General features: G+C 38.8%; 1 protein-coding gene and 1 non-coding gene across 2 annotated transcripts; one reads left to right on the forward strand and one right to left on the reverse strand.

Annotated features, from left to right (window-relative positions):
• Positions 1–56: 56 nt before the first annotated feature.
• Positions 57–21,777, reverse strand: C1H1orf146 (chromosome 1 C1orf146 homolog). Its single transcript, XM_033437104.2, has 5 exons — positions 21,672–21,777; positions 3,200–3,319; positions 1,550–1,718; positions 1,072–1,150; positions 57–393 (listed from the first exon to the last, which is right to left on the reverse strand). Exons 1-5 carry the CDS (start codon positions 21,775–21,777, stop codon positions 259–261), a joined length of 609 nt encoding a protein of 202 aa, XP_033292995.1. The 3' UTR covers positions 57–258.
• TRNAA-CGC (transfer RNA alanine (anticodon CGC)) lies at positions 15,761–15,833 on the forward strand. Its single transcript has one exon. It is a non-coding gene; the product is annotated as a tRNA-Ala (tRNA).
• Positions 21,778–23,335: the final 1,558 nt, after the last annotated feature.

A 23,335-nucleotide genomic window follows, 5' to 3' on the forward strand; every position in this document is an offset into this window, starting at 1 on the left:
TGGGCTCTAGGGCGTGCGGGCTTCAGTAGTTGTGGCGCATGGGCTTAGTTGCTCCGTGGCATGTGGGATCCTCCTGGACCAGGGATTGAACCTGCGTACCCTGCATTGGCAGACGGTTGCCCAACCACTGTGCCACCAGGGAAGTCCCTTTTCTGAACATTATTAAAGGAAGTAACAGAACTCCTGAAAATAAAACCATTTTTAATTGTATGTATTTTATTTTAATATTCTTCCAAAAGAACATTTGTAATTGATAATCTAATTTGGGTTAAATGTATCACTGCTCAGTTTTATCTTTTGAAGTGTTTTCCAAACTGGACTTTGCTCAATGATGTAAGCTTTAGTTGTTATCATTCTGTAGCAGATGCTATCTATGTGTGGTTTGGAGGTGATCTGGAAGAAGATATAAACATGCAATATTATTTGAGAAATAAGGTATTTTTACAGGGTCACATCATAAAATACCTAGCATTATTTATTCAACAAGCATCAATCAGTATTGTGTATGGGTTATTAGAGTAATAGAAAAATACCTGATCTCTGTCTTTAAGAGATTTCAGATGTGCAAGCCAAAAAATAGAATACTATTAAGAATTGCTTCAACAGAGATCTGTTCCAAGTATAAGAGTAAGGAACACCTAACTCTGCCTGTGGGAGTTGGGAGCACACTTTACAGAGGAGAATAAGTATGAAAAGAAAGTGGATAACCAGTGAAGTTATAAAATAGTATGTATGCACTCTGACAGTTCATGACTACCAATATTTATACTTTAGAATTTGAAAGAAGATTTAAGTAACCAATAGGGCCAACACTGTATATATATGGCCAAATGCTCTTTTGGCCCTAAATGAGTGATCCTGGTAGTTGGTACTGGAAATAAATTGAGAAGACTTGAGAGGCTAAGTTCAGGCTTGGGAAAGAGTTGCATGTGTTGGAAATAGCAACTTCTCTGAGGGGAACAGAAGTAGAATATTTGTCAGTTCTACCGAAGAGGGTGTGCATTTTGAAGTCAAGAACCTTAAAGTGTATCAGTGTGTATGTATGTATGTCATTTTCCTCAGGTGACTTACCTTAGCTATGGTGCACATAAGATTAATAGCATTTATTGTGTTGTGTACTGGAAGTATCCGTAGGTTACTACCCAGGAATCTGGAAAAAAAAATTCAAAAGTTAAATAGTTGATATGACTTACATCTGTTAAGTGGAAAGAAGAGACAAACCTCTTATTGTTTGTCATTTGTTTATTCATTCATGCCTGCCTTATTCCACAGAGGATTTGATATGGCTTTACAGCCAGAACTTAATTGACTAAGAAGTGTTCACTTCTGATTTAGTCTTGCTGGAGAATCCCATAAATCAGCATGCAATTTGAAACTTGTCACCCTGATTCATAGACTAGCTATTTGGCCTGCATTTTATTAAATAGGACAGGTTAACATTATAAAGTTTACCTTTTGGAAAAACATAATTCGCTTGCCTAATATAATTCAGAATCGAAGTAAATAAAATAATTTCAGGAAAATAGGTCTGTAGTGCTGTTGTCCATACCTCTGCTGAATCCTGAACATCAGTTTCCATTCCTCAGGCCCATGCAGGGCAGCAGACAGAACCAAAAAACTATTTCGGTGAATGTTAATAAACTTCTCAATTTTGGCTAGAAATGTTTCTTCAGCAGACATAAAGCATTTTTTAGCATCCATCAATAAAAATGCAACTCCTAGGAAAGGTGAGTGTAATATAAAATGTCACTTGGTCATACTGATAAAATTTTTTTTTGTAAACTCAGTAAAATCAACAAAAATAACTATAAGTAAAACATAGCTGTAAGTGTCCAGGCCCTAAACCCATAACAAATGGAAATTACCATAATGAAAGTCTTACATGACAAAATAATTAGGTAGTTCTTTGAAGTGCTCTGTATATAAAAGGATGACTTAATCTAAATATTTAAGGGAAAAACCCTTTCTTGGTCAGTAACCTTTTTTTTTTTTTCCTCTAAGTCACTGTCCACAATGAAAGTAATGCCTAATTTTAGTTACATGTTAATTTTTCATGTTATGATTTTTAAAAGCTGGAAATCAACTAAAGAAAAGTTGTTTTAAGCAAGCCTTTAGTTATTTTTTGGAGAATCTTTTATATCAGAACATAAACTATTATATAAATTAAAACAGTAAGCAGATATCTAGGATCTCTGAAACAGTATCAGGCCTATAAGAATGGTCCAGAAGGGAAACAATCTACTTAGCTCTTTAAAAGATGAGGGGAGGACACAATCTGAGGAAAGCTACTATGTGATTATACTAATTGAATCAACCTGAGCTAAAAATTTATATAATATCTCTGAACCTAAATTTCTTCATCTGTAAGGTTGGAATAATAGTTCTTTGATAGGTTTGTTGAAAGGATTAAATAAGAGAATGCATATAGGGCTCTCTATTCAACCGGGAAAGATGAATTTGAGGTTGGGCCATTTTCAGCCTGGAGGTCTATTTCTAGGAGCTTTTGAAAGTGCCTGTCTTCCAAAATCTCTGCTAGAGTACAGGCCTGTTTGTAACCATCCTAATAAAATCCTTCACCTCCATGTTTTTTTTTTTATCACTTCTGTCATTTTCCAAGCACAAGTGGAGCTGCCTCCTTCCCATGTCCCTAGCTTTCTCATATCCTAATCTAATTCCTTCCTGTACTTTGCCCATGACTCACAGTTGTACAGTTTTATGATTTCAGAAACATTTGTCCCCATTTGTTTCCTTTAGTTAGTATTTGTTTATATCAATATTATGTTCAGCAAACTCTTGTACAAAATTATGAAAAACATTCTTCTGTATTGTTTTTGTATATGGATTTTGACCAATATCGTGATGTTGGCCTCTGTTAATATGGGTAATATTTTAAGTATTGACTGTTGCGGAGGGTGGCTTTGTTCTATTTTCAACTTCGTTCCAAAGCAAGTAGTTTGTACCATCCTCTACCAGACTCCACTGGTTCAGCTTTAGTTCAACAATTGTAATCTAAAAAGGAATATATTTTGTAATTGGCCATATGTACTGCTTTTGCAGCAGTAACAAAGTTTTATACATTTACCTCTCCCAAAAGGTAACACCTTAAGCTTATTACTTAGTTACTGAACTACCAAATTATTAGAATTTACACTTATTTATTAAGAAACTTAAATCAAGGAAATTAGCAAATATACTGTACCAGAAAGAGAAAATATAATTGATCCATTTTCCACTGAATCTGAATACCGAACCTTATGGCTTCGATTTTCTAGGGCGGTTGCAACTTCATAACTCTTAAAAAAATTTTCAGAAATACAAACTTAAGACATGTTTTAAAGAGTTTAATTAAAGCTAATCAAAAAATTAAAATAAGTTTAATAGCTTCTTTTATAACTATACCACTTAAAGATTTGATCATCAACAGAGATACCAAATGTGCTCTCTATGGAGAAAAAAACTTAAAGGTAAAAATATTTAGTTTTGAAACACACTGTGGTTTGGAAATGAGTTGTGTACTAGTTACGTTACTTAGGGAAGAAAATAAGGACAGTATTAAAGAATTAAACTATAAGAGCAAACACAAACTTCTCTTTGAAAAACAACTTGAAGATGGATTCTGACATGCATTAATGTATAAATAGAAGGTGTATGGTGGTGTGTTTCTTAGATGGTTGACAGAACCATGAAGTGCCATACACAGTACCACAAGGAGACAACCAATTCTCCAATTCATGTTTACATTACAGTTACTTTTAGTATACTTTTCAAATGTTTTAAGCCTTAGGTGAGTTAGAAAACATGAAGACAGCAATAGGACTTTTGGTTTAAATACTAAGCGTTTCAAAATTCATCTTATTTTCTATTCTACCCACGTAATTAGATATTACCCAAAGCACTAAAATAGACGTGGTTTATACTATTTATGAATTGGTTAAAACTCAAGCTTGTTAGTCTCCAAGTAGATAAAAATCCCTTATATAAACTTTATATTTAGCCTCAGAACATGTATATTTTAAGCATACTTAAATATATCTAGAATATCAAGTATTCTAGATATAGAATATTTGATTCCCTTCCTTCCTAAAAAGCGTATTTTACGGTACTCAAACAGATCCTGACCTAGAGTTCAATAAAGACTCTTCGCATGAGTTTTCTTCTGCTGTTTTAAAATTACACATTGAGTCCAGTGATGGCAGATTAAGTAATTTAGGCCAACCCTCCTGCTGAAGGCAACTAGAAAAGCTGGAAAGTTTAAAAAATCTTGAATGCATCAGAGAGTTAGCAGGATAGTGAAAAATTACAAGACCAAGACCTATACAGAAATTCAAAGATAAGAGATCAGCACTTAGCTGATTTTTTTTCCTGAGGGCATCTGTCAGTTCAGGAAGAGAGATGAGAGGCTGAACAGAGCTTTTGACAAAAGTAGAACAGCTCTCACAGGGGCTGCAGCCTAGCTTCAAACCATTTCAATCCTTAAAATTGTATTAAAGTGATACTGTGTTACTAGTGCTCCCAAGTACCTTGCAGAAGCACTCCCTAGAGGGACCCTTCTCAATTAGGTCTCCTCATTTCAACTACAGAACAAAGAAAATTATCTGAATGATTATTTTCTCAATTCTCACATAACTAGTATCATCTAAATGAACAGGAGATAAGCTCCTTTATTACATACAATAGAAGCCTTAGGGCTTGGGTTGCCAGATTAGCAAATAAAAAAATAGAACATCCAGTTAAATTTGAATTTCATATAAACAACATAATTTTTTGATATAAGTATGTCCTGTGCAATATTTGGGATGAACTTACACTAAATTCATTGTTTATCTGAAACTCAGATTTAACTGAGTGTCCTGTATTTTATCTGGCAACCCTGCTTAGGGCATTAGAGGTTTAATTCTCTCCCAGAATTAAGTTTTCTCTAGAGGAATATAAAACTATTCTAGGCCTCAAATTATTTCCACAAACAATTTTTCAAATACAAATTCCAACACACAGTTAAAAATAATCAGACATACAAAAACAAAATTACATGAAAGAGAACTATGAAAAACAACAGGTAATAGAAGCAGTCATAGGGGATACATATAGTAAAGATACCATGTATATACTTTAAAATAGCTGTTTACTATGTTCAAGGAGATGAAAGGCAAGGTTAAGAATTTTGGCAAAGAACCAGAAACTATATAAAAGGATGTAACAGATATGAGTCAGGAAAGTTTCATAAAATTTGAGGCAAATCTTTTTTTTTTTTTTGCGGTACGCGGGCCTCTCACTGTTGTGGCCTCTCCCGTTGTGGAGCACAGGCTCCGGATGTACATGCTCAGCGGCCATGGCTCATGGGACCAGCTGCTCCGTGGCATGTGGGATCTTCCTGGACCGGGGCACAAACCCGTGTCCCCTGCATCGGCAGGCGACTCTCAACCATTGCGCCACCAGGGAAGCCCGAGGCAAATCTTTTAAATGGAAAACAGTTTATTAAGCAGACAAGTGAAGGAAGAAGACAAATGTGAGAAGAACGTAGACAGAAAACATAGACAAAGGCATTCAGACCTGAAAGTATGATTCTTTTAAGTGTGTTAGTTGTGTATGAGTCAGTTAATTTGGAGACAGTGTTAGGAATAACTGATGGCAGATAATTAGGACCATGTATGCCACGCTGATGAATTTCAATTCTATCCTATCCAGGAGCCAACTAAGAGAAGTATAAAGAAAATAGTAGAAGAAAATGATAAAGTTAAAATTAGAAAGTACTGAATTACGAAAAAATAGGTAAGTTCAAGAGTTAAGTTTTCAACATAACAAGGAGCTAAGACTAGATTTTCCAAATTATGTTTCATTAAATATTAGTCCCATGAGATATTAAAAAATGTTCCTTATTCAAATAAGACTGGGAAACACTGAGGGAGACCTTCAAGATGGTGGAGGAGTGAGACGTGGAGATCACCTTCCTCCCCACAAATACATCAGAAATATATCTACACGTGGAACAACTCCTACAGAACACCTACTGAACGCTGGCAGAAGACCTCAGACTTCCCAAAAGGCAAGAAACTCCCCATGTACCTGGGTGGGGCAAAAGGAAAAAGAAAAAGCAGAGACAAACGAATAAAGATGGGACCTGCACCACTGGGAGGGAGCTGTGAAGGAGGAAAAGTTTCCACACACCAGGAAGCCCCTTCGCGGGCAGAGACTGCGAGTGGCGGAGTGGGGAAGCTTCAGAGCCATGGAGAAGAGCGCAGCAACAGGGGTGCAGAGGGCAAAGTGGAGAGATTCCCGCACAGAGGATCAGTGCCGACCAGAACTCACCAGCCCAAGAGGCTTGTCTGCTCACCCACCAGGGCGGGTGGGGGCTGGGAGCCGAGGCTCAGGCTTCCGAGGTCAGATCCGAGGGAGAGGACTGGGGTTGGCTGTGTGAACACAGCCTGAAGGGTGCTAGTGCGCCATAGCTAGCCGGGAGGGAGTCTGGGAAAAAGTCTGGAGCTGCCTAAGAGGCAAGAGACCATTGTTTCGGGGTGCACGAGGAGAGGGGATTCAGAGCACCGCCTAAACAAGCTCCAAAAATGGGCGTGAGCCGCGGCTATCAGCGCGGATACCAGAGACAGGCATGAGATGCTAAGGCTGCTGCTGCAGCCACCAAGAAGCCTGTGTGCAAGCACAGGTCACTAGCCACACCTCCCCTCCAGGGAGCCTGTGCAGCCCGCCACTGCCAGGGTCCTGTGATCCAGGGACAACTTCCCCTGGAGAACGAACAGCGCGCCTCACGCTGGTGCAGGCTCTGCCGCTGCAGGCTCACCTTGCATTCCGTACCCCTCCCTCCCCCCAGCCTGAGTGAGCCAGAGCCCCCGAATCAGCTGCTCCTTTAACACCATCCTGTCTGAGCGAAGAACAGACGCCCAGGCAACCTACACACAGAGGCGGGGCCAAATCCAAAGCTGAACCCCAGGAGCCGTGCGAACAAAGAAGAGAAAGGGAAATCTCTCAGCAGTCTCAGGAGCAGCGGATTAAAGCTCCACAATCAACTTGATGTACCCTGCATCTGTGGAATACCTGACTAGACAACGAATCATCCCAAAACTGAGATGGTGGACTTCAGGGGCAATGATATATATATTTTTTTCCTTTTTCTCTTTTTGTGAGTGTGTATGTGTATGCTTCTTTGTGTGATTTTGTCTGTATAGCTTTGCTTTTACCATTTGTCCTACGGTTCTCTCTGTCCATTTTTGGGTTTTTTTTGTTTTTGTTTTTTTTTAGCATAGCTTTTAGCACTTGTTATCATTGGTGGATTTGGTTTCTTGGTTTGGTTGCTCTCTTCTTTCTTTCTATTTTCTTTTCTTCTTACTATTTTTTTAAATTATTTAATTAATAATTTTTATTTTAATAACTTTATTATATTTTTCTTTCCTTCTTTTTTTCTCCCTTTTCTTCTGAGCTGTGTGGCTGACAGAGTCTTGGTGCTCCGGCTGGGTGTCAGGCCTGTGCCTGTGAGGTGGGAGAGCCAAGTTCAGGACACTGGTCCACCAGAGACCTCTTGGCTCCACGTAATATCAAACGGCGAGAGCTCTCCCAGAAATCTCCATCTAAACACTAAGACCAGCTCCACTCAATGAGCAGGAAGCTACAGTGATGGACACCCTATGCCAGTCAACTAGCAAGACAGGAACACAGCCCCACCCATTAGCAGAGAGGCTGCCTAAAATCATAATAAGGTCACAGACACCCCAAAACACACCACCGGACGCGGTGCTGCTCACCAGAAAGACAAGATCCAGCCTCATCCACCAGAACACAGGCACTAGTCGCCTGCACCAGGAAGGCTACACAACCCACTGAACCAACCTTACCCACTGGGGGCAGACACCAAAAACAATGGGAACTACAAACCTGCAGCCTGTGAAAAGGAGACCCCAAACACAGTAAGTTAAGCAAAATGAGAAGACAGAGAAACACACAGCAGATGAAGGAGCAAGGTAAAAACCCACCAGACCAAAAAAATGAAGAGGAAATAGGCAGTCTACCTGACAAAGAATTCAGAGTAATGATAGTAAAGATGATCCAAAATCTTGGAAATAGAATGGAGAAAATACATGAAATGTTCAACAAGGACAAAGAAGAACTGAAAAGCAAACAAACTATGATAAACAGCACAATAAATGAAATTAAAAATTCTCTAGAAGGAAGCAATAGTAGAATAACTGAGGAAGAAGAAAGGATAAGTTTCCTGGAAAATAAAATAGTGGAAATAACTACTGCAGAGAAGAATAAAGAAAAAAGAATGAAAAGAATTGAGGACAGTCTCAGAGACTTCTTGGACAACATTAAACACAACAACATTCGAATTATAGGGGTCCCAGAAGAAGAAGAGAAAAAGAAAGGGACTGAGAAAATATTTCAAGAGATTATAGTTGAAAACTCCGCTAATATGGGAAAGGAAATAGTCAATCAAGTCCAGGAAGTGCAGAGAGGATAAATCCAAGGAGAAACATGCCAAGACACATATTAATCAAACTATCAAAAATTAAATACAAAGAAAAATATTAAAATCAGCAAGGGAAAAACAACAAATAATATACAAGGGAAGCCCCACAAGGTTAACAGCTGAGCTTTCAGCAGAAACTCTGCAAGCCAGAAGGGAGTGGCAGGACATACTGAAAGTGATGAAAGGGAAAAACTAACAACCAAGATTACTCTACCCAGCAAGGATCTCATTCAGATTTGATGGAGAAATTAAAAACTTTACAGACAAGCAAAAGCTAAGAGAATTCAGCACCACCAAATCAGCTTTATAACAAATGCTAAAGGAACTTCTCTAGGCAGGAAACACAAGAGAAGGAAAAGACCTATAATAACAAACACAAAACAATTAAGAAAATGGTAATAGGAACATACATATCGATAACTGCCTTAAATGTAAATGGATTAAATGCTCCAACCAAAAGACGTAGACTGGCTGAATGGATACAAAAACAAAACCCGTATACATACTGTCTACAAGAGACACACTTCAGACCTAGGGACACATACAGACTGAAAGTGAGGGGATGGAAAAAGACATTCCATGCAAATGGAAATCAAAAGAAAGCTGGAGTAGCAATTCTCATATCAGACAAAATAGACTTTAAAATAAAGACTATTACATGAGACAAAGAAGAACACTACATAATGATCAAGGGATCGATCCAAGAAGAAGATATAACAATTGTAAATATTTATGCACCCAACACAGGAGCACCTCAATACATAAGGCAAATGTATTCAATTATAAAAGGGGAAATCGACAGTAACACAATCATTGTAGGGGACTTTAACACCCCACTTTCACCAATGGACAGATCATCCAAAACGAAAATAAATAAGGAAACACAAGCTTTAAAGGATACATTAAACAAGATGGACCTAATTGATATTTATAGGACATTCCATCCAAAAACAACAGAATACACTTTCTTCTCAAGTACTCATGGAACATTCTCCAGGATAGATCATATCTTGGGTCACAAATTAAGCCTTGGTAAATTTAAGAAAATTGAAAACATATCAAGTATCTTTTCTGACCACAACGCTATGAGACTAGATATCAATTACAGGAAAAAATCTCTAAAAAGTACAAATACATGGAGGCTAAACAATACACTGCTTAATAACCAAGAGATCACTGAAGAAATCAAAGACGAAATCAAAAAGTACCTAGAAACAAATGACAATGAAAACACGACGACCCAAAACCTATGGGATGCAGCAAAAGCAGTTCTAAGAGGGACGTTTATAGCAACACAATCCTACCTTATGAAACAAGAAACATCTCAAATAAACAACATAAACTTACACCTAAAGCAATTAGAGAACGAAGAACAAAAAAGCTCCCAAAGTTGGCAGAAGGAAAGCAATCATAAAGATCAGATCAGAAATAAATGAAAAAGAAATGAAGGAAACAATAGCAAAGATTAATAAATCTAAAAATTGGTTCTTTGAGAAGATAAACAAAATTGATAAACCATTAGCCAGACTCATCAAGAAAAAAAAGGAGAAGACTCAAACAGACTCAAATAGAATTAGAAATAAAAAAAGAGAAGTAACAACTGACAGTGCAGAAATACAAAGATCATGAGAGATTACTACAAGCAACTATATGCCAATAAAATGGACAACTTGGAAGAAATAGACAAATTCGTAGAAAAGCAGAACTTCTGAGACTGAACCAGGAAGAAAGAGAAAATATAAACAGACCAATCACAAGCACTGAAATTGAGACTTGATTAAAAATCTTCCAGCAAAGAAAAGCCCAGGACCTGATGGATTCTCAGGCGAATTCTATCAAACATTTAGAGAAGAGCTAACACCTATCCTTCTCAAACTCTTCCAAACTATAGTAGAGGGAGGAACACTCCCAAACTCATTCTACGAGGCCACCCTCACTCTGATACCAAAACCAGACGATGTCACAAAGAAAGGAAACTACAGGCCAATATCACTGATGAACATAGATGCAAAATCCTCAATAAAATACTAGGAAACAGAATCCAACAGCACATTAAAAGGACCATACACCATGATCAAGTGGGGTTTATCCCAGGAATGCAAGGATTCTTCAATATACACAAATCAATCAATGTGATACACCATATTAACAAATTGAAGGATAAAAACCATAGGATCATCTCAATAGATGCAGAAAAAGCCTTTGACAAAATTCAACACCCATTTATGATAAAAACTCTCCAGAAAATAGGCATAGAGGGAACTTACTGCAACAGAATAGAGGCCATATATGACAAACCCACAGCCAATATCGTTTTCAATGGTGAAAACCTGAAACCATTTCCACTAAGATCAGGAACAAGACAAGGATGTCCACTCTCACCACTATTATTCAACATAGTTTTGGAAGTTTTAGCCAGAGCAATCTTGAGAAAGAAAAATGGAGCTGGAGGAATCAGGCTCCCTGACTTCAGACTATACTACAAAGCTACAGTATTCAAGACAGTATGGTACTGGCACAAAAACAGAAATATAGATCAATGGAACAGGATAGCCCAGAGATAAACCCACACACCTATGGTCACCTTATCTTTGATAAAGGAGGCAAGAATATACAATGGAGAAAAGACAGCCTCTTCAATAAGTCGTGCTGGGAAAACTGGACAACTACATGTAAAAGAATGAAATTAGAACACTCCCTAGCACCATACACAAAAATAAATTCAAAATGGATTAAAAACCTAAACGTAAGGCCAGACACTATAAAACTCTTAGAGGAAAACATAGGCAGGAAACAGAGGCAGAACACTCTATAAATCACAGTAAGATCCTTTTTGACCCACCTCCTAGAGAAACTGAAATAAAAACAAAAATAAACAAATAGGACCTAATGAAACTTGAAAGCTTTTGCACAGGGCTTCCCTGGTGGCGCAGTGGTTGACAGTCCGCCTGCCAATGCAGGGGACACGGGTTTGTGCCCTGGTCCAGGACGATCCCACATGCTGTGGAGCAGCTGGGCCCGTGAGCCATGGCCGCTGAGCCTGCGCATCCGGAGCCTGTGTTCCTCAACGGGAGAGGCCACAACAGTGAGAGGCCCGTGTACCGCAAAAAAAAAAAAAGCTTTTGCACAGGAAAGGAAACCATAAACAAGACGAAAAGACAACCCTCAGAATGGGAGAAAATATTTGCAAACGAAGCAACTGACAAAGGATTAATCTCCAAAATATACAAGCAGCTTATGCAGCTCAATATCAAAAAAACAAAAAAAAAATCCAAAAATGGGCAGAAAACCTAAATAGACATTTCTCCAGAGAAGATATACAGATTGCCAACAAACACATGAACGCATGCTCAACGTCACTAATCATTAGACAAATGCACATCAAAACTACAATGAGGTATCCCCTCACACCAGTCAGAACGGCCATCATCAAAAGATCTACAAACAATAAATGCTGGAGAGGGTGTGGAGAAAAGGGAACCCTCTTGCACTGTTGGTGGGAATATAAATTGATGCAGCCACTATGGAGAACAGTATGGAGGTTCCTTAAAAAACTAAAAATAGAGCTACCATATAACCCAGCAATCCCAGTACTGGGCATATACCCTGAAAAAACCACTATTCAAAAAGAGTCATGTACCACAATGTTCACTGCAGCTCTATTTACAATAGCCAGGACATGGAAGCAACCTAAATGTCCATCGACAGATGAATGGATAAAGAAGATGTGGCACATGTATGCAATGGAATATTATTCAGCCATAAAAAGAAACGAAAGTGAGTTATTTGTAGTGAGGTGGATGGACCTAGAGTCTGTCATACAGAGTGAGGTAAGTCAGAAAGAGAAAAACAAATACTGTATGCTAACATATATGTATGGAATCTAAAATATATATATATATTCTGAAGAACCTAGGGGCAGGACAGGAAAAAAGACATAGACGTAGAGAATGGATTTGAGGACATGGGGAAGGGGAAGCTGAGATGAAGTGAGAGAGTGGCACTGACATATATACACTACCAAATGTCAAATAGATAGCTAGTGGGAAGCAGCCGCATAGCACAGGGAGATCAGCTCGGTGATTTGTGACCACTTAGAGGGGTGGGATAGGGACAGTGGGAGGGAGAGGCAAGAGGGAAGGGATATGGGGATATATGTATATGTATAGCTGATTCACTTTGTTATATAGCAGCAACTAACACAACAATGTAAAGCAATTATACTCCAATGAAGATATTAAAAGAAAAGTTAAAACAAAACAAAACAAACAAAAGAAAAAACAACAGAAGCCAAAATCCAGTGAAGATATTTTCAGTACACTGAGAGAAAATATCTGTAAATCTAGTGGAAAATATCTTTCAACTTGGAGCAACTTGAACTCTTATACATTGCTGATGGGAATATAAAACCATAATCCCTGCATTTAGTTTTAGTATAGCTATATAGTTAAATGGATTCAGTGTTCATTTGTAGTGAACTTTGAAAAACAGTTTGTAATCTCTTATAAACATACACTCATCATACGACCCAGCAGTTCCATTATTAGGTATTTATAAGAGAAATTCAAACACGTCTTAACAGAGACATACATGAATGTTCAGAGCAGCTTAATTCATAATAGCCAAAAACTGGAAACAACCCAAATATCTATTAGTGAATAGATACACTGGCATACACTCATACAACACACTATTACCCAGCAAAGAAAAGATAACAAATTATTGTTATATGTAACAACATGGATGAATCTCAAAAGCATTATGCTTAATGCAAGAAGCCAGACACAAGAGTACAAACTGTATCATTCCATTTATATGAAGTTCTACAACAGGCAAAACTAGTTATAGTGATAAATCAGACCAATGGTTGCTTGAGGTGGGGAACTGGAAAAGGACTGACTACAAAAGGGCATGAAGGAACTTTCTGGAGTGACGAAAATGTTCTATATATTTTGATTGGGGTGATGGTTACACAGGTATACACATTTGTCAAAATTCATTAAGCTGTACATTTAAAATGTGTGTATTTTATTGTATGTAAGTTGTCCCTGAATTAAAGTGATTTTTAAAACATCTTGCAAGATCAAGGGGAAGACAAAAATATAGTTGATTCTTGTACAACACAGGTTTGAAATGTGTGGATCCACTTCTATGTGGATTTTTTTCTATAAATACATGTACTATACAATCTGAGGTTGGTTGAATCCTCGCATGCAGAACTGCTGATACAGTGGGCCAAATGTAAAGTTAAACGTGAAGTTTTGAGGGAGGGAGTGAGGGAGTCACTGCCTATAACCCCACGTTGTTCAAGGGTCAACTGTATTTGGATACTAACAAAAACTGAGAGGATCCTCATTTAGATAATTTCTAAATTATATTCTTCAGATAAAAAAGAAAATGATCCAAAATGGAAGGTCTGAGCCAAAAGAAGAAAAGAAGAGCAAAGAAAGTAACAAAGACATGAGTAAATCTAAACAAATGCTAACTTTAGAAAATAATAGCACTTTGTTGAGTTAAAAAATTGATAGAATTAAACTGTATATGATAACAAAATATAATGCAGAAAAGGGTGATTGGAATTAGTGTTCTAAGATTTGTTTGTCATTTAAGAGGAAGATAAAAATAATTATTTACTTTGGATTTTGTGGGGCTAAGTATACATGTTAAATTTTCTAGGGTAACTATTAAAAAACATAAATAGAGCTGTTTAAAGCCAGCTAAGAAAAAAAACCATTCAAAGCTAGTTGAGAAAAAATTACCTCAAAGCTAGTTAAGAAACTAGCTAGTTTCAAAGCTAGTTAAGAAAAAAATGAGAAAAAATTACCAATCAATACAAAAGGAGGCAAAAAAGAAGAGAAAAAAGAAACAGAGAAAAGGTGGGACTTCCCTGGTGGTCCAGTGGTTAAGAATCCACCTTCCAATGCAGGGGACACAGGTTCGATCCCTGGTTGGGGAACTAAGATCCCACATGCCACAGGGCGACTAAACCTGTGTGCTCTAGAGCCTTGCACACCACAACTACTGAGCCTGCACACTCTGGAGCCCACACGCCACAACTAGAAAGAAGCCCGCGTGCCACAATGAAGAGCCTGCACACCACAATGAAAGATCCTGCATGCTGCAACGAAGATCCCACATGCCGCAACTAAGACTCAACACAACCAAATAAATAAAAAAAACAAATAAATAATAAGAAAAGAAAAGGTGGGACAAAAAGGAAAGAAAAAAGAAAAGAAAGCACAAAACAAGCACATTAGCATGGGTTGCTGTCTCCCTCTCTCAAAATCAGTCTGGAAAAGCTAAAGAAACAAGAGAGAAATATGGATTCCAGAAACCTAACAAAAAGAAGCATGAAAAATTCCAATGAACCTTGAGGCTGTCTTAAATGGGTATTTGGTATGGTGCTAGATGGCTAAAGCCAACAGAGCAAAGTGCAGCTTGAGGCAGCAGTGAATGGATAGGGTGAATAAAACAGATCGTATTCAGAGTCTTATTCTAGCCTCTCTCTTTACCATAGAATAATCATTTCTTGCCCCTTCATTCTAGACATTAGGTGGTGTCCATAAGATAAACATCAGGGCAATGGAGAAATCCTGTTGGCTGAGGAGTTAAAAACAGTTGTGGACTGACCAACTGTCCTCAGGCATTCAACTCCCATTCCCTCCCCATCCAAACTGTAGGGAGACAGCCTCCTCCCAAGGCCACTAAGTCTAGACAGATCAGTTTCCATTGTTTACCTTTCAAAAAACCTTAAGTAATATATATGTGCATATGCATTGTTTCTGTAATCACTCAACATCTCTATTAGAATAGGCTTAGTGAGAAAAAAAAAGGAACTTAGAAAATTTCCAACCTTCAAATATTTAGAGAAGTAGGAAAATGGATGCAGGGACATTCATAATTTGTCTTTAAAACACATTTTAGATTATGTACTTGCCAATTCACACAACTTTGGATAATCAAGCTAAAGATATTTAAAAATATTGTTCTATTGCTTTCAATTTTAAATTCAAGATCAATGGCCCAAATGCCTCTTTTACCTTAAGCGATGAGCTAATAATAATGGTGGTTGTCCATTTAATTTTTTCTTTTCCATCACTTTCAGCCATCTCTCTGTATCAAACCAGCTTCTAGTGGTGCCAACAATCTGAGAAAAATAAGAACAAAAAGAACACATAGAAATGTCTGCTTGATGAATGAGTAAATTACAGAAAGAAATAAAATTAGGGTAATGGAGACATTCTAAAGAATATTTGAAAGTCAAAATTTGACACTGATGGGACTTCCCTGGTGGTCCAGTGGTTAAGACTCTGTACTCGCAATGCAGGGGGCCTGGGTTCCATCCCTGGTCTGGGAACTAGATCCTGCATGCCGCAACTAAGAGTCTGCATGCCGCAACTAAGGAGCCTGCATGCGGCAATGAAGATTCCGCACGTGACAACGAAGATCCCATGTGCCACAACTAAGATCTGGTGCAGCCAAATAAATAAATAAATATATATATTTTTAAATTTGGCCTTCCCTTGTGTCACAGTGGTTCAGAATCCGCCTGTCAATGCTGGGGACATGGGTTCGATCCCTGGTCTGGGAAGATCCCACATACCACGGAGCAACTAAGCCTGTGCACCACAACTACTGAGCCTGTGCTCTAGAGCCCATGCACCACAACTACTGAAGCCTGCATGCCCTAGAGCCTGCACGCTGCAACTACTGAGTCCATGCACCACAACTACTGACGCCCGTGTGCCTAAAGCCCGTGCTCCACAACAAGAGAAGCCACTGCAATGAGAAGCCTGAGCACTGCAACAGAGTAGCCCCCACTTGCCGCAACTAGAGGAAGCCTGCGCACAGTAACGAAGACCCAACACAGCCAAAAAAAAAAAAATTAACACTGAAAAAATATCTGTCTTGTTATACATTAAGCTCATTCAATATTATGCTTCCTATTAAGAATTATTAAAAGCAATGGTTCCCATTTCAGAGCATTAACTTAAAGAAGGAAGACCCAGCATTTCCATGAAGCCTTCTCTAATGATATTTCAATTTTTGATCTTCTTCCAAACTAGTCCACAGTAGACAGTTTATAAACATTTTGTTATTTGATTTAATTGGCATCCACAAACCAGGCTTTTCCTTCCAGCAGAGGCAGTTTGTGGCAACAAGAGGAGAGAGAGGAAACTGAAGTGATTCAAACTTGATAATAAAATTAAAGGCTGCTCAGAGTAGAGACATAACTATCACAAAACAAAAGGTCAGTTAGAAATGGAATGAGAATGTGTATACACACATATTTAAATATATATATCTTATGAGGAATGCTCAAAGGAAAACACAAGAAATTTCACACTGAACTTCTGTTTGGGCTGGGTTTTGAGCAACAAATGTGAAAAGGAAAAGCAAGTATTTATATAATTTTACACTTTAGGAAATTCAGGCTGAGAGAGGATGGTGGCAAAGGTCATATACACCTACAGAGTGAAAATGAATGGGTTCACTTTGGGCAGAATGGACATGTTAACAGTATTAAGTTTTCCAATCCATGGACACAAGATGTCTTTCCATTTATTTGTGTCTTCTTTCATCCAAGTTTTGTAGTTTACAGTGTACAAGTCTTTCACCTCCTTAGGTAAATGTATTCCTAAGTATTTTATTCTTTTTGGTGCTCTTGTAAATGGGATTATTTTCCTAATTTCCTTTTCATATAGTTTGCTGTTCCTATATAGAAATGCAACTGATTTTTATATGTTGATTTTGTATCCTGCAACTTTGTTGAATTGATATATTTGTTCTAACAGTTTTTTTATAGGATCATGTCATCTGCAAACAGGGACAGTTTTACCTCTTTCTTTCCAGTTTGGATGCCTTTTATTTCTTTTTCTTGCCTAACTGATCTGGCCAGGACTTCTGGTACTATGCTGAATAGAAACGGTGAAAGTGGGCACATCTACCTTGTTCCTGATCTTAGAGGAAAATTTTTCACTTTTTCACATTTGAGTATGATATTAGCTGTGGGCTTGTCATATATGGCCTTTATTATATCAGGTAATTTTCTTTTATGAGTGAATAATCTCTAGAGATCTGCTGTACAACATTGTACCTATAGTCAACAATAATATATACTTAAAATTTATTAAAAGGGTAGATCTATACTATATTTCTTTCCACAATAAAAGAAAAAAAGTGAATGAGTCCAATGTTAGATCTATTCCTTTTTCCTCTTCCTTTTTCATTAATACCATATTTATTACCTCTTGCCTGAGCTACTATATTTACCTCCTAACTGGTCTTGCCTCCTTTCAAATCTATTCTACAAACTCTTCCCAAATAATTTTCCTAAAGCTTAATTTATAACTAGATTACTCTTCTTTTTTTTAAAATTTATTTATTTTTGGCTGCATTGGGTCTTCGTTGCTGCGCGCGAGCTTTCTCTAGTTGCAGCGAGCAGGAGCTACTCTTCGCTGTGGTGTGCGGGCTTCTCATTGCGGTGGCTTCTCTTGTTGCAGAGCACGGGCTCTAGGCATGTGGGCTTCAGTAGTTGTGGCACACGGGCTTAGTTGCTCCACTGCATGTGGGATCTTCCTGGGCCAGGGCTCGAACCCATGTTGCCTGCATTGGCAGGCAGATTCTTAACCACTGTGCCACCAGGGAAGCCCATAGATTACTGTTCTGTTCAGAAAACTTTAATGGCTCCCTAAGGCTTAAGAAATCAAATCCAAATTCTTTAGCCTAGTATTCAAGCTCCTCTCCCCAAAGACTGATGCCACGTTTCCTTTCCAGAATTACTTCCCACTAACATGGGCAGCTTCACTGACATGCAATCTGTGGAGTCACACAAGGCTCCACACTTAAAAGGATCCTGTACTTGTCTTATTGCTATTATCCCCTATCGCTGTCTTGAAAATGTTAATTTTTAAACAAGAGATCTTATGTTTTCATTTCACACTGGGCCTGCAAATTATATAGTCAGTCCTGCCCATTATACCAAAGAAACCCTATACTTTCTCACCTCACTACCATGCCATACTATTTTCTTCCATCTGAAACAACCACCCTGATCTCTGCCTGCCAAAATTCTACTTACCTTTTAAATACTCACTTTATCTACATCACACTCAAAATGATAAATTACCTGCAAATTAAGACCACAAGGAGATATCATTTTGTACGCATGACAGCCTTCTTAATTAGGGTTCTGGGATATGAAGCTCTAATGCCCTAAGACAGGGGTCAGCAAGCTTTCTTGTAAAAGGCTAGAGAGTAAATATTTTAGACTTTGTGGGCCATACAGTCTCTGTTGCAGTGACTCAACTCTGCAATTGTAGTGTGAAAGCAGCTACAGATAATAAGTAAACAAATGAACATGGCTGTATTTCTTAAAACTTTATTTATGGACACTAAGATATAAATTTAATATAATGTTCATGTGTCACAAGTATTATTTTTCTTTGATTTTTTTCCAGTCACTTGAACTAGAACTATTCTTGGCTCCAAGTGTGGAGGGCCAGATTTGGCTCATGGGCCGTAGTTTGCCAAGCCCTCCCTAAGACATCCATGATATGACTTTACTTTTCTTCTGTACATCTAGAATGGTACTAGTCACCTACCAACTTTGGTAGAATTGAGAAAATAATCACTCAAACCATGTTCTACAGGTTTAATTCTCTCATAGAACTCCTGTTGAGAATGGCTGCATTAGAATGACAAAACTTAGAATTAAAAAAAAAAAAAACTAAGGATAAGGATATGAAGCAACAAGAACTCTTATACATGGGTAGAGTGCAAATTGATATAACCATTTTGTAAGATGATTAGGCATTATTGGGGTAGATAATCTGTGAGGGGCCTTTAGTGTCTGCATGTTTTTGCTGGGTATGTAAATATAAGCCCCTGATTACTCTTTATCCGGGCCATTTTTCACTTGCAATAAACATTGAGGAATGAGGCAAGCAGGCTTGTTACTACTAATTAACAAGTGTTCTTCCCTTCAGTGTTTCTCTCTGTTAACATAACCAATTGAATGTACATTCACCTAGGTTTACTTATGTTATTCCCACACCCCTGCGGAATTTGGGGGCCAGAGGAACGAACAAGAACCTGAAACTTTGGTTACTGCTTTTGCCACAAAATTTTAAAAATCTTTTGTTTCTGATCCAGGCATCTTTTATCTTCTGCCAGCATTAATAAAACGGTAATAGGTTAGCTTGTTAGGTTGCAAGTAGAGTAAAAAGACCTTTCACAGTTCTTGACAGGCATTATCTATTAAAGTTGAAAATACACATAAATTATAACCCAGCAATTCCAATCCTAAATATATACTCAAAAGAAATGCATGCAATGTGTACTAGGAGACTTGTATAAGAATGTTCATAGAAGCATTTTTTTTTTACTTTATTCCTCATACTTTTGTTTAAATTTTTTTTTTAAATAAATTTATTTATTTTATTTATTTATTTTTGGCTTTGTTGGGTCTTTGTTGCTGCGCATGGGCTTTCTCTAGTTGCAGCGAGCAGGGCCTACTCCTCATTGTGGTGCACGGGCTTCACATTGCAGTGTAATGCAATGTGCAGTGGAATGTGAAGTAGAATCTCAAGTTTTCTGTAAATCTAAAACTGTTCTAAAAAATAAAGTTTATTAAAAAAAAGATCCTACCTCTCCTTCAAGGCCCATTAGAAATTCTGCCTCCTGCAAGAAACTATCTCTGTCTCCCTCAAACTAAATGAGACCTCTCCTTCCTCAGAATCCACCTTACAACACCTGTTAAGCACTTCTCATATTTTGCCCCATAAAATTATTTATAAATGTCGTTCATTTCCCCTAGATCATAATCTCCTTAATGTCAACCAAATTTATAATCTCCATGTTACTTAATACAAAATTAGTTTAAAGCAAAATTTAGAAACCAACTAATCCAAGTGAAAGTAACGTTCAGTGATGGTGAGCTAATATTTCCTAAGGCAATTTTATTCTCCTTTTGAACAATTCTAATAATTAGAAAGTTCTCCCTGCTGGGTTGAAACCAGCTGCTCTATAATTTCCTCATTCATTGCATGAATGAATGAATGACAAGTTAACAGCTCTATGAGAGCAGAGACACCTGTTTTATCCAATACTGTACCTCCAACACCTGGCACAAAGTAGATACTCAAACTTTGTTTATGAATGAGTAAATGGCTGTCTGGGGGAAGGACTGAAATTTTTATTTCCTCCCATACAACTTAATTTACTGTCTAGCTAATAACAATCCACCTGATAATACATCCACAAAACATACAAGCAAACCTCATTTTATTTTGCTTCCCTTTATTGTGATTTGCAGATATTGTGGTTTTTGTTTGTTTTGATTTTTTTTGACAAATTGAAGGTTTGTGGCAACCCTGCCTTGTCAGACTATGATTAGCTTTTTTCTTTTTTATAAATATATTTTATTTATTTATTTTTGGCTGCCTTGGGTCTTCGTTACTGCGCACGGGCTTTTGCTAGCTGTGGTGAGTGGGGACTACTCTTTGTTGTGGTGCATGGTCTTCTCATTGCGGTGGTTTATCTTGTTGTGGATCATGGGCTCTAGGCTCACGGGCTTCAGTAGTTGTGGCATGCGGGCTCAGTAGTTGTGGCACACAGGCTTAGTTGCTCCGCGGCATGTGGGAATTTTCCCGGACCAGGGCTCGAACCCGTGTCCCCTGCATTGGCAGGAGGATTCTTAACCACTGCGCCACCAGGGAAGCCCAGACTATGATTACCTTTTGAAAAACTACTTTAAAATGAAAGTACATACATTATTTTTTTAGATACAAAATGCTACTGAACACTTAACAGACTACAGTATAGTATGAAATAACTTTAATATGCACCAGGAAACCAAAAAACTTCATGTAACTCGCTTTATTGCTAAGGCCTGGAACCAAACCCTGCAATATCTCCAAGGCATACCTGTACAGTCATTTAAATCCTCACACCCCTCTATACAGGTTTAATAAACAATTTTAACTAATTTAACTAAACTTAGAAGGTTAACTAATTTTATGCACTAATAAGTGAGAAAGTAATTGGGGTCGCAGACCCCCAGAAGCGTACTATTAACGACTGAGAACGCGTCAGATAAACAGGGCTGAGGCAGCAAGGTTCCCTCAATCTCTCTGGGGAAACGCTCTTAGACTAGCAACCAAGCCCCACTCATCGCTGATTGTGAGCCACTCACCACACCTCCAGGTGGCCCGTTCCCTCATCTGCAAATCAGGCTGGACCCAATGGCCTCTTAACGCCTTTGCCAGGTCCAAGGCCCTAATATTCTGGGCTTCCGTCATTACGGTTTTGCCTTTCCCAAGTTTTCAAATTTAAATAAATTTAACATTGCACAACAACCTCCTTCGCTAACCCGTTCAGTCTCCTCCGTCATCAAGTGGGAGTCTGGCCAACAGTGGTTTTCACGGCCTCTTCGATTCTTTTTTTTTTTTGCAGTACGCGGGCCTCTCACTGTTGTGGCCTCCCCCGTTGCGGAGCACAGGCTCCGGACGCGCAGGCTCAGCGGCCATGGCTCACGGGCCCAGCTGCTCCGCGGCACGTGGGTTCCTCCCGGACCGGGTCACGAACCCTTGTACCCTGCATCGGCAGGCGGACTCTCAACCACTGCGCCACCAGGGAAGCCCCTCTTCGATTCTTTTTAGGACTTTCTCCCGCTCTCGGGAGTGGGAGGAGGGAAGAGGTTACGAACACCGCCCGAAGTCAAATATAAATCCGAGGGGTGGAAGACAGAGCTTCGGAAAAGGAGGCACTTCTACAATCCTACATGAAAAACCAAAGAAAACCCCTTTCCACACGATTCCCAAAGGAAGAAAAGGCTGGGGAGGATCCTTTCTCACCCGCCAAAGCCCTGAGGTAAAGATCTGATCTCGGCACGTGTGAGGAAAAACCACACTGGAAAAGAACCAAGAAAGAAAAACGCGAAGAACCACGTTCTCGGCAGCCTCATCCCCAAGACTGCAAACACACCTGATCAGCACGGCGTCCAGAACAGCTCCGCTACTCCCACACTTCCAGAGCCTTCCGCGAGAAGCTCCGCGGGCGGAGCCGGAAGCCCAGGCGTGTTCTCTGCGCTCGGCTGCCTCGGCCCCGTCTGCTCGCAGGGCTTCTGCGCAGCCGCAGACCCCGTGAACCACGGCCAGGTGTGCCCCGCTCTTTAGAGCGTAAAATTTGCTCCAACCGGTAAGAGATTAAGAAAAAGACGAGGGATTTTTCATGTTAGATTGAGTTGCCTGCAGTTGATTTTTCACAATTTTTTTAAATTCAGGCTCAATTCTTGTAGTACCACTGTGAACGTAAAATCAAGGTGACCTCTGGTTTATCCAAATTATGGTAAAAATACATTTTCATTAATGGCCGTAAATGTAACTTATAGAGGACTTTGTATTTCCTCTTGGGACTCCAGTTTTTTCAGACCTAACTGAAGCTCAGCAAGTTATTAGGCACTGGTGTAAAAATTCAAAAGTAAAGAAAAAGAAAAGCCACCATTTACCTAGAGCCTAATGGCTAGAATGCAAAACTATTTGTGTCTTACTTTATAAAATATGGGGGAGAGTGCTCCAGGAAAAAGTCCTTTGGTGCACACTTGTAATGTGGATTAATTATTCCGAGGTAGCCCTTTTGTAAGTGTGGAGTTTCCTATAACAGATATTATAATTCGGTGCCCTCTTTTGCTGCCTCTGGACAGTTTGTTAAGTCATGGCAAAACTTATTACAAGAGTCAGGACCTGGCTGGAGCCACACCTTCTGGGTTTGAGAGCTCAAGGAATTGAGTCAGCAGCTGGTGTGGGCCGGAGGACTCTCCTTGGAAGGTCCTCATGTTTCAGAGCAGGCTAATAGCAA

The sequence above is a fragment of the Orcinus orca genome, chromosome 1, assembly GCF_937001465.1.
Source record: "Orcinus orca chromosome 1, mOrcOrc1.1, whole genome shotgun sequence".
In the NCBI taxonomy this organism is placed as follows: domain Eukaryota; kingdom Metazoa; phylum Chordata; class Mammalia; order Artiodactyla; family Delphinidae; genus Orcinus; species Orcinus orca.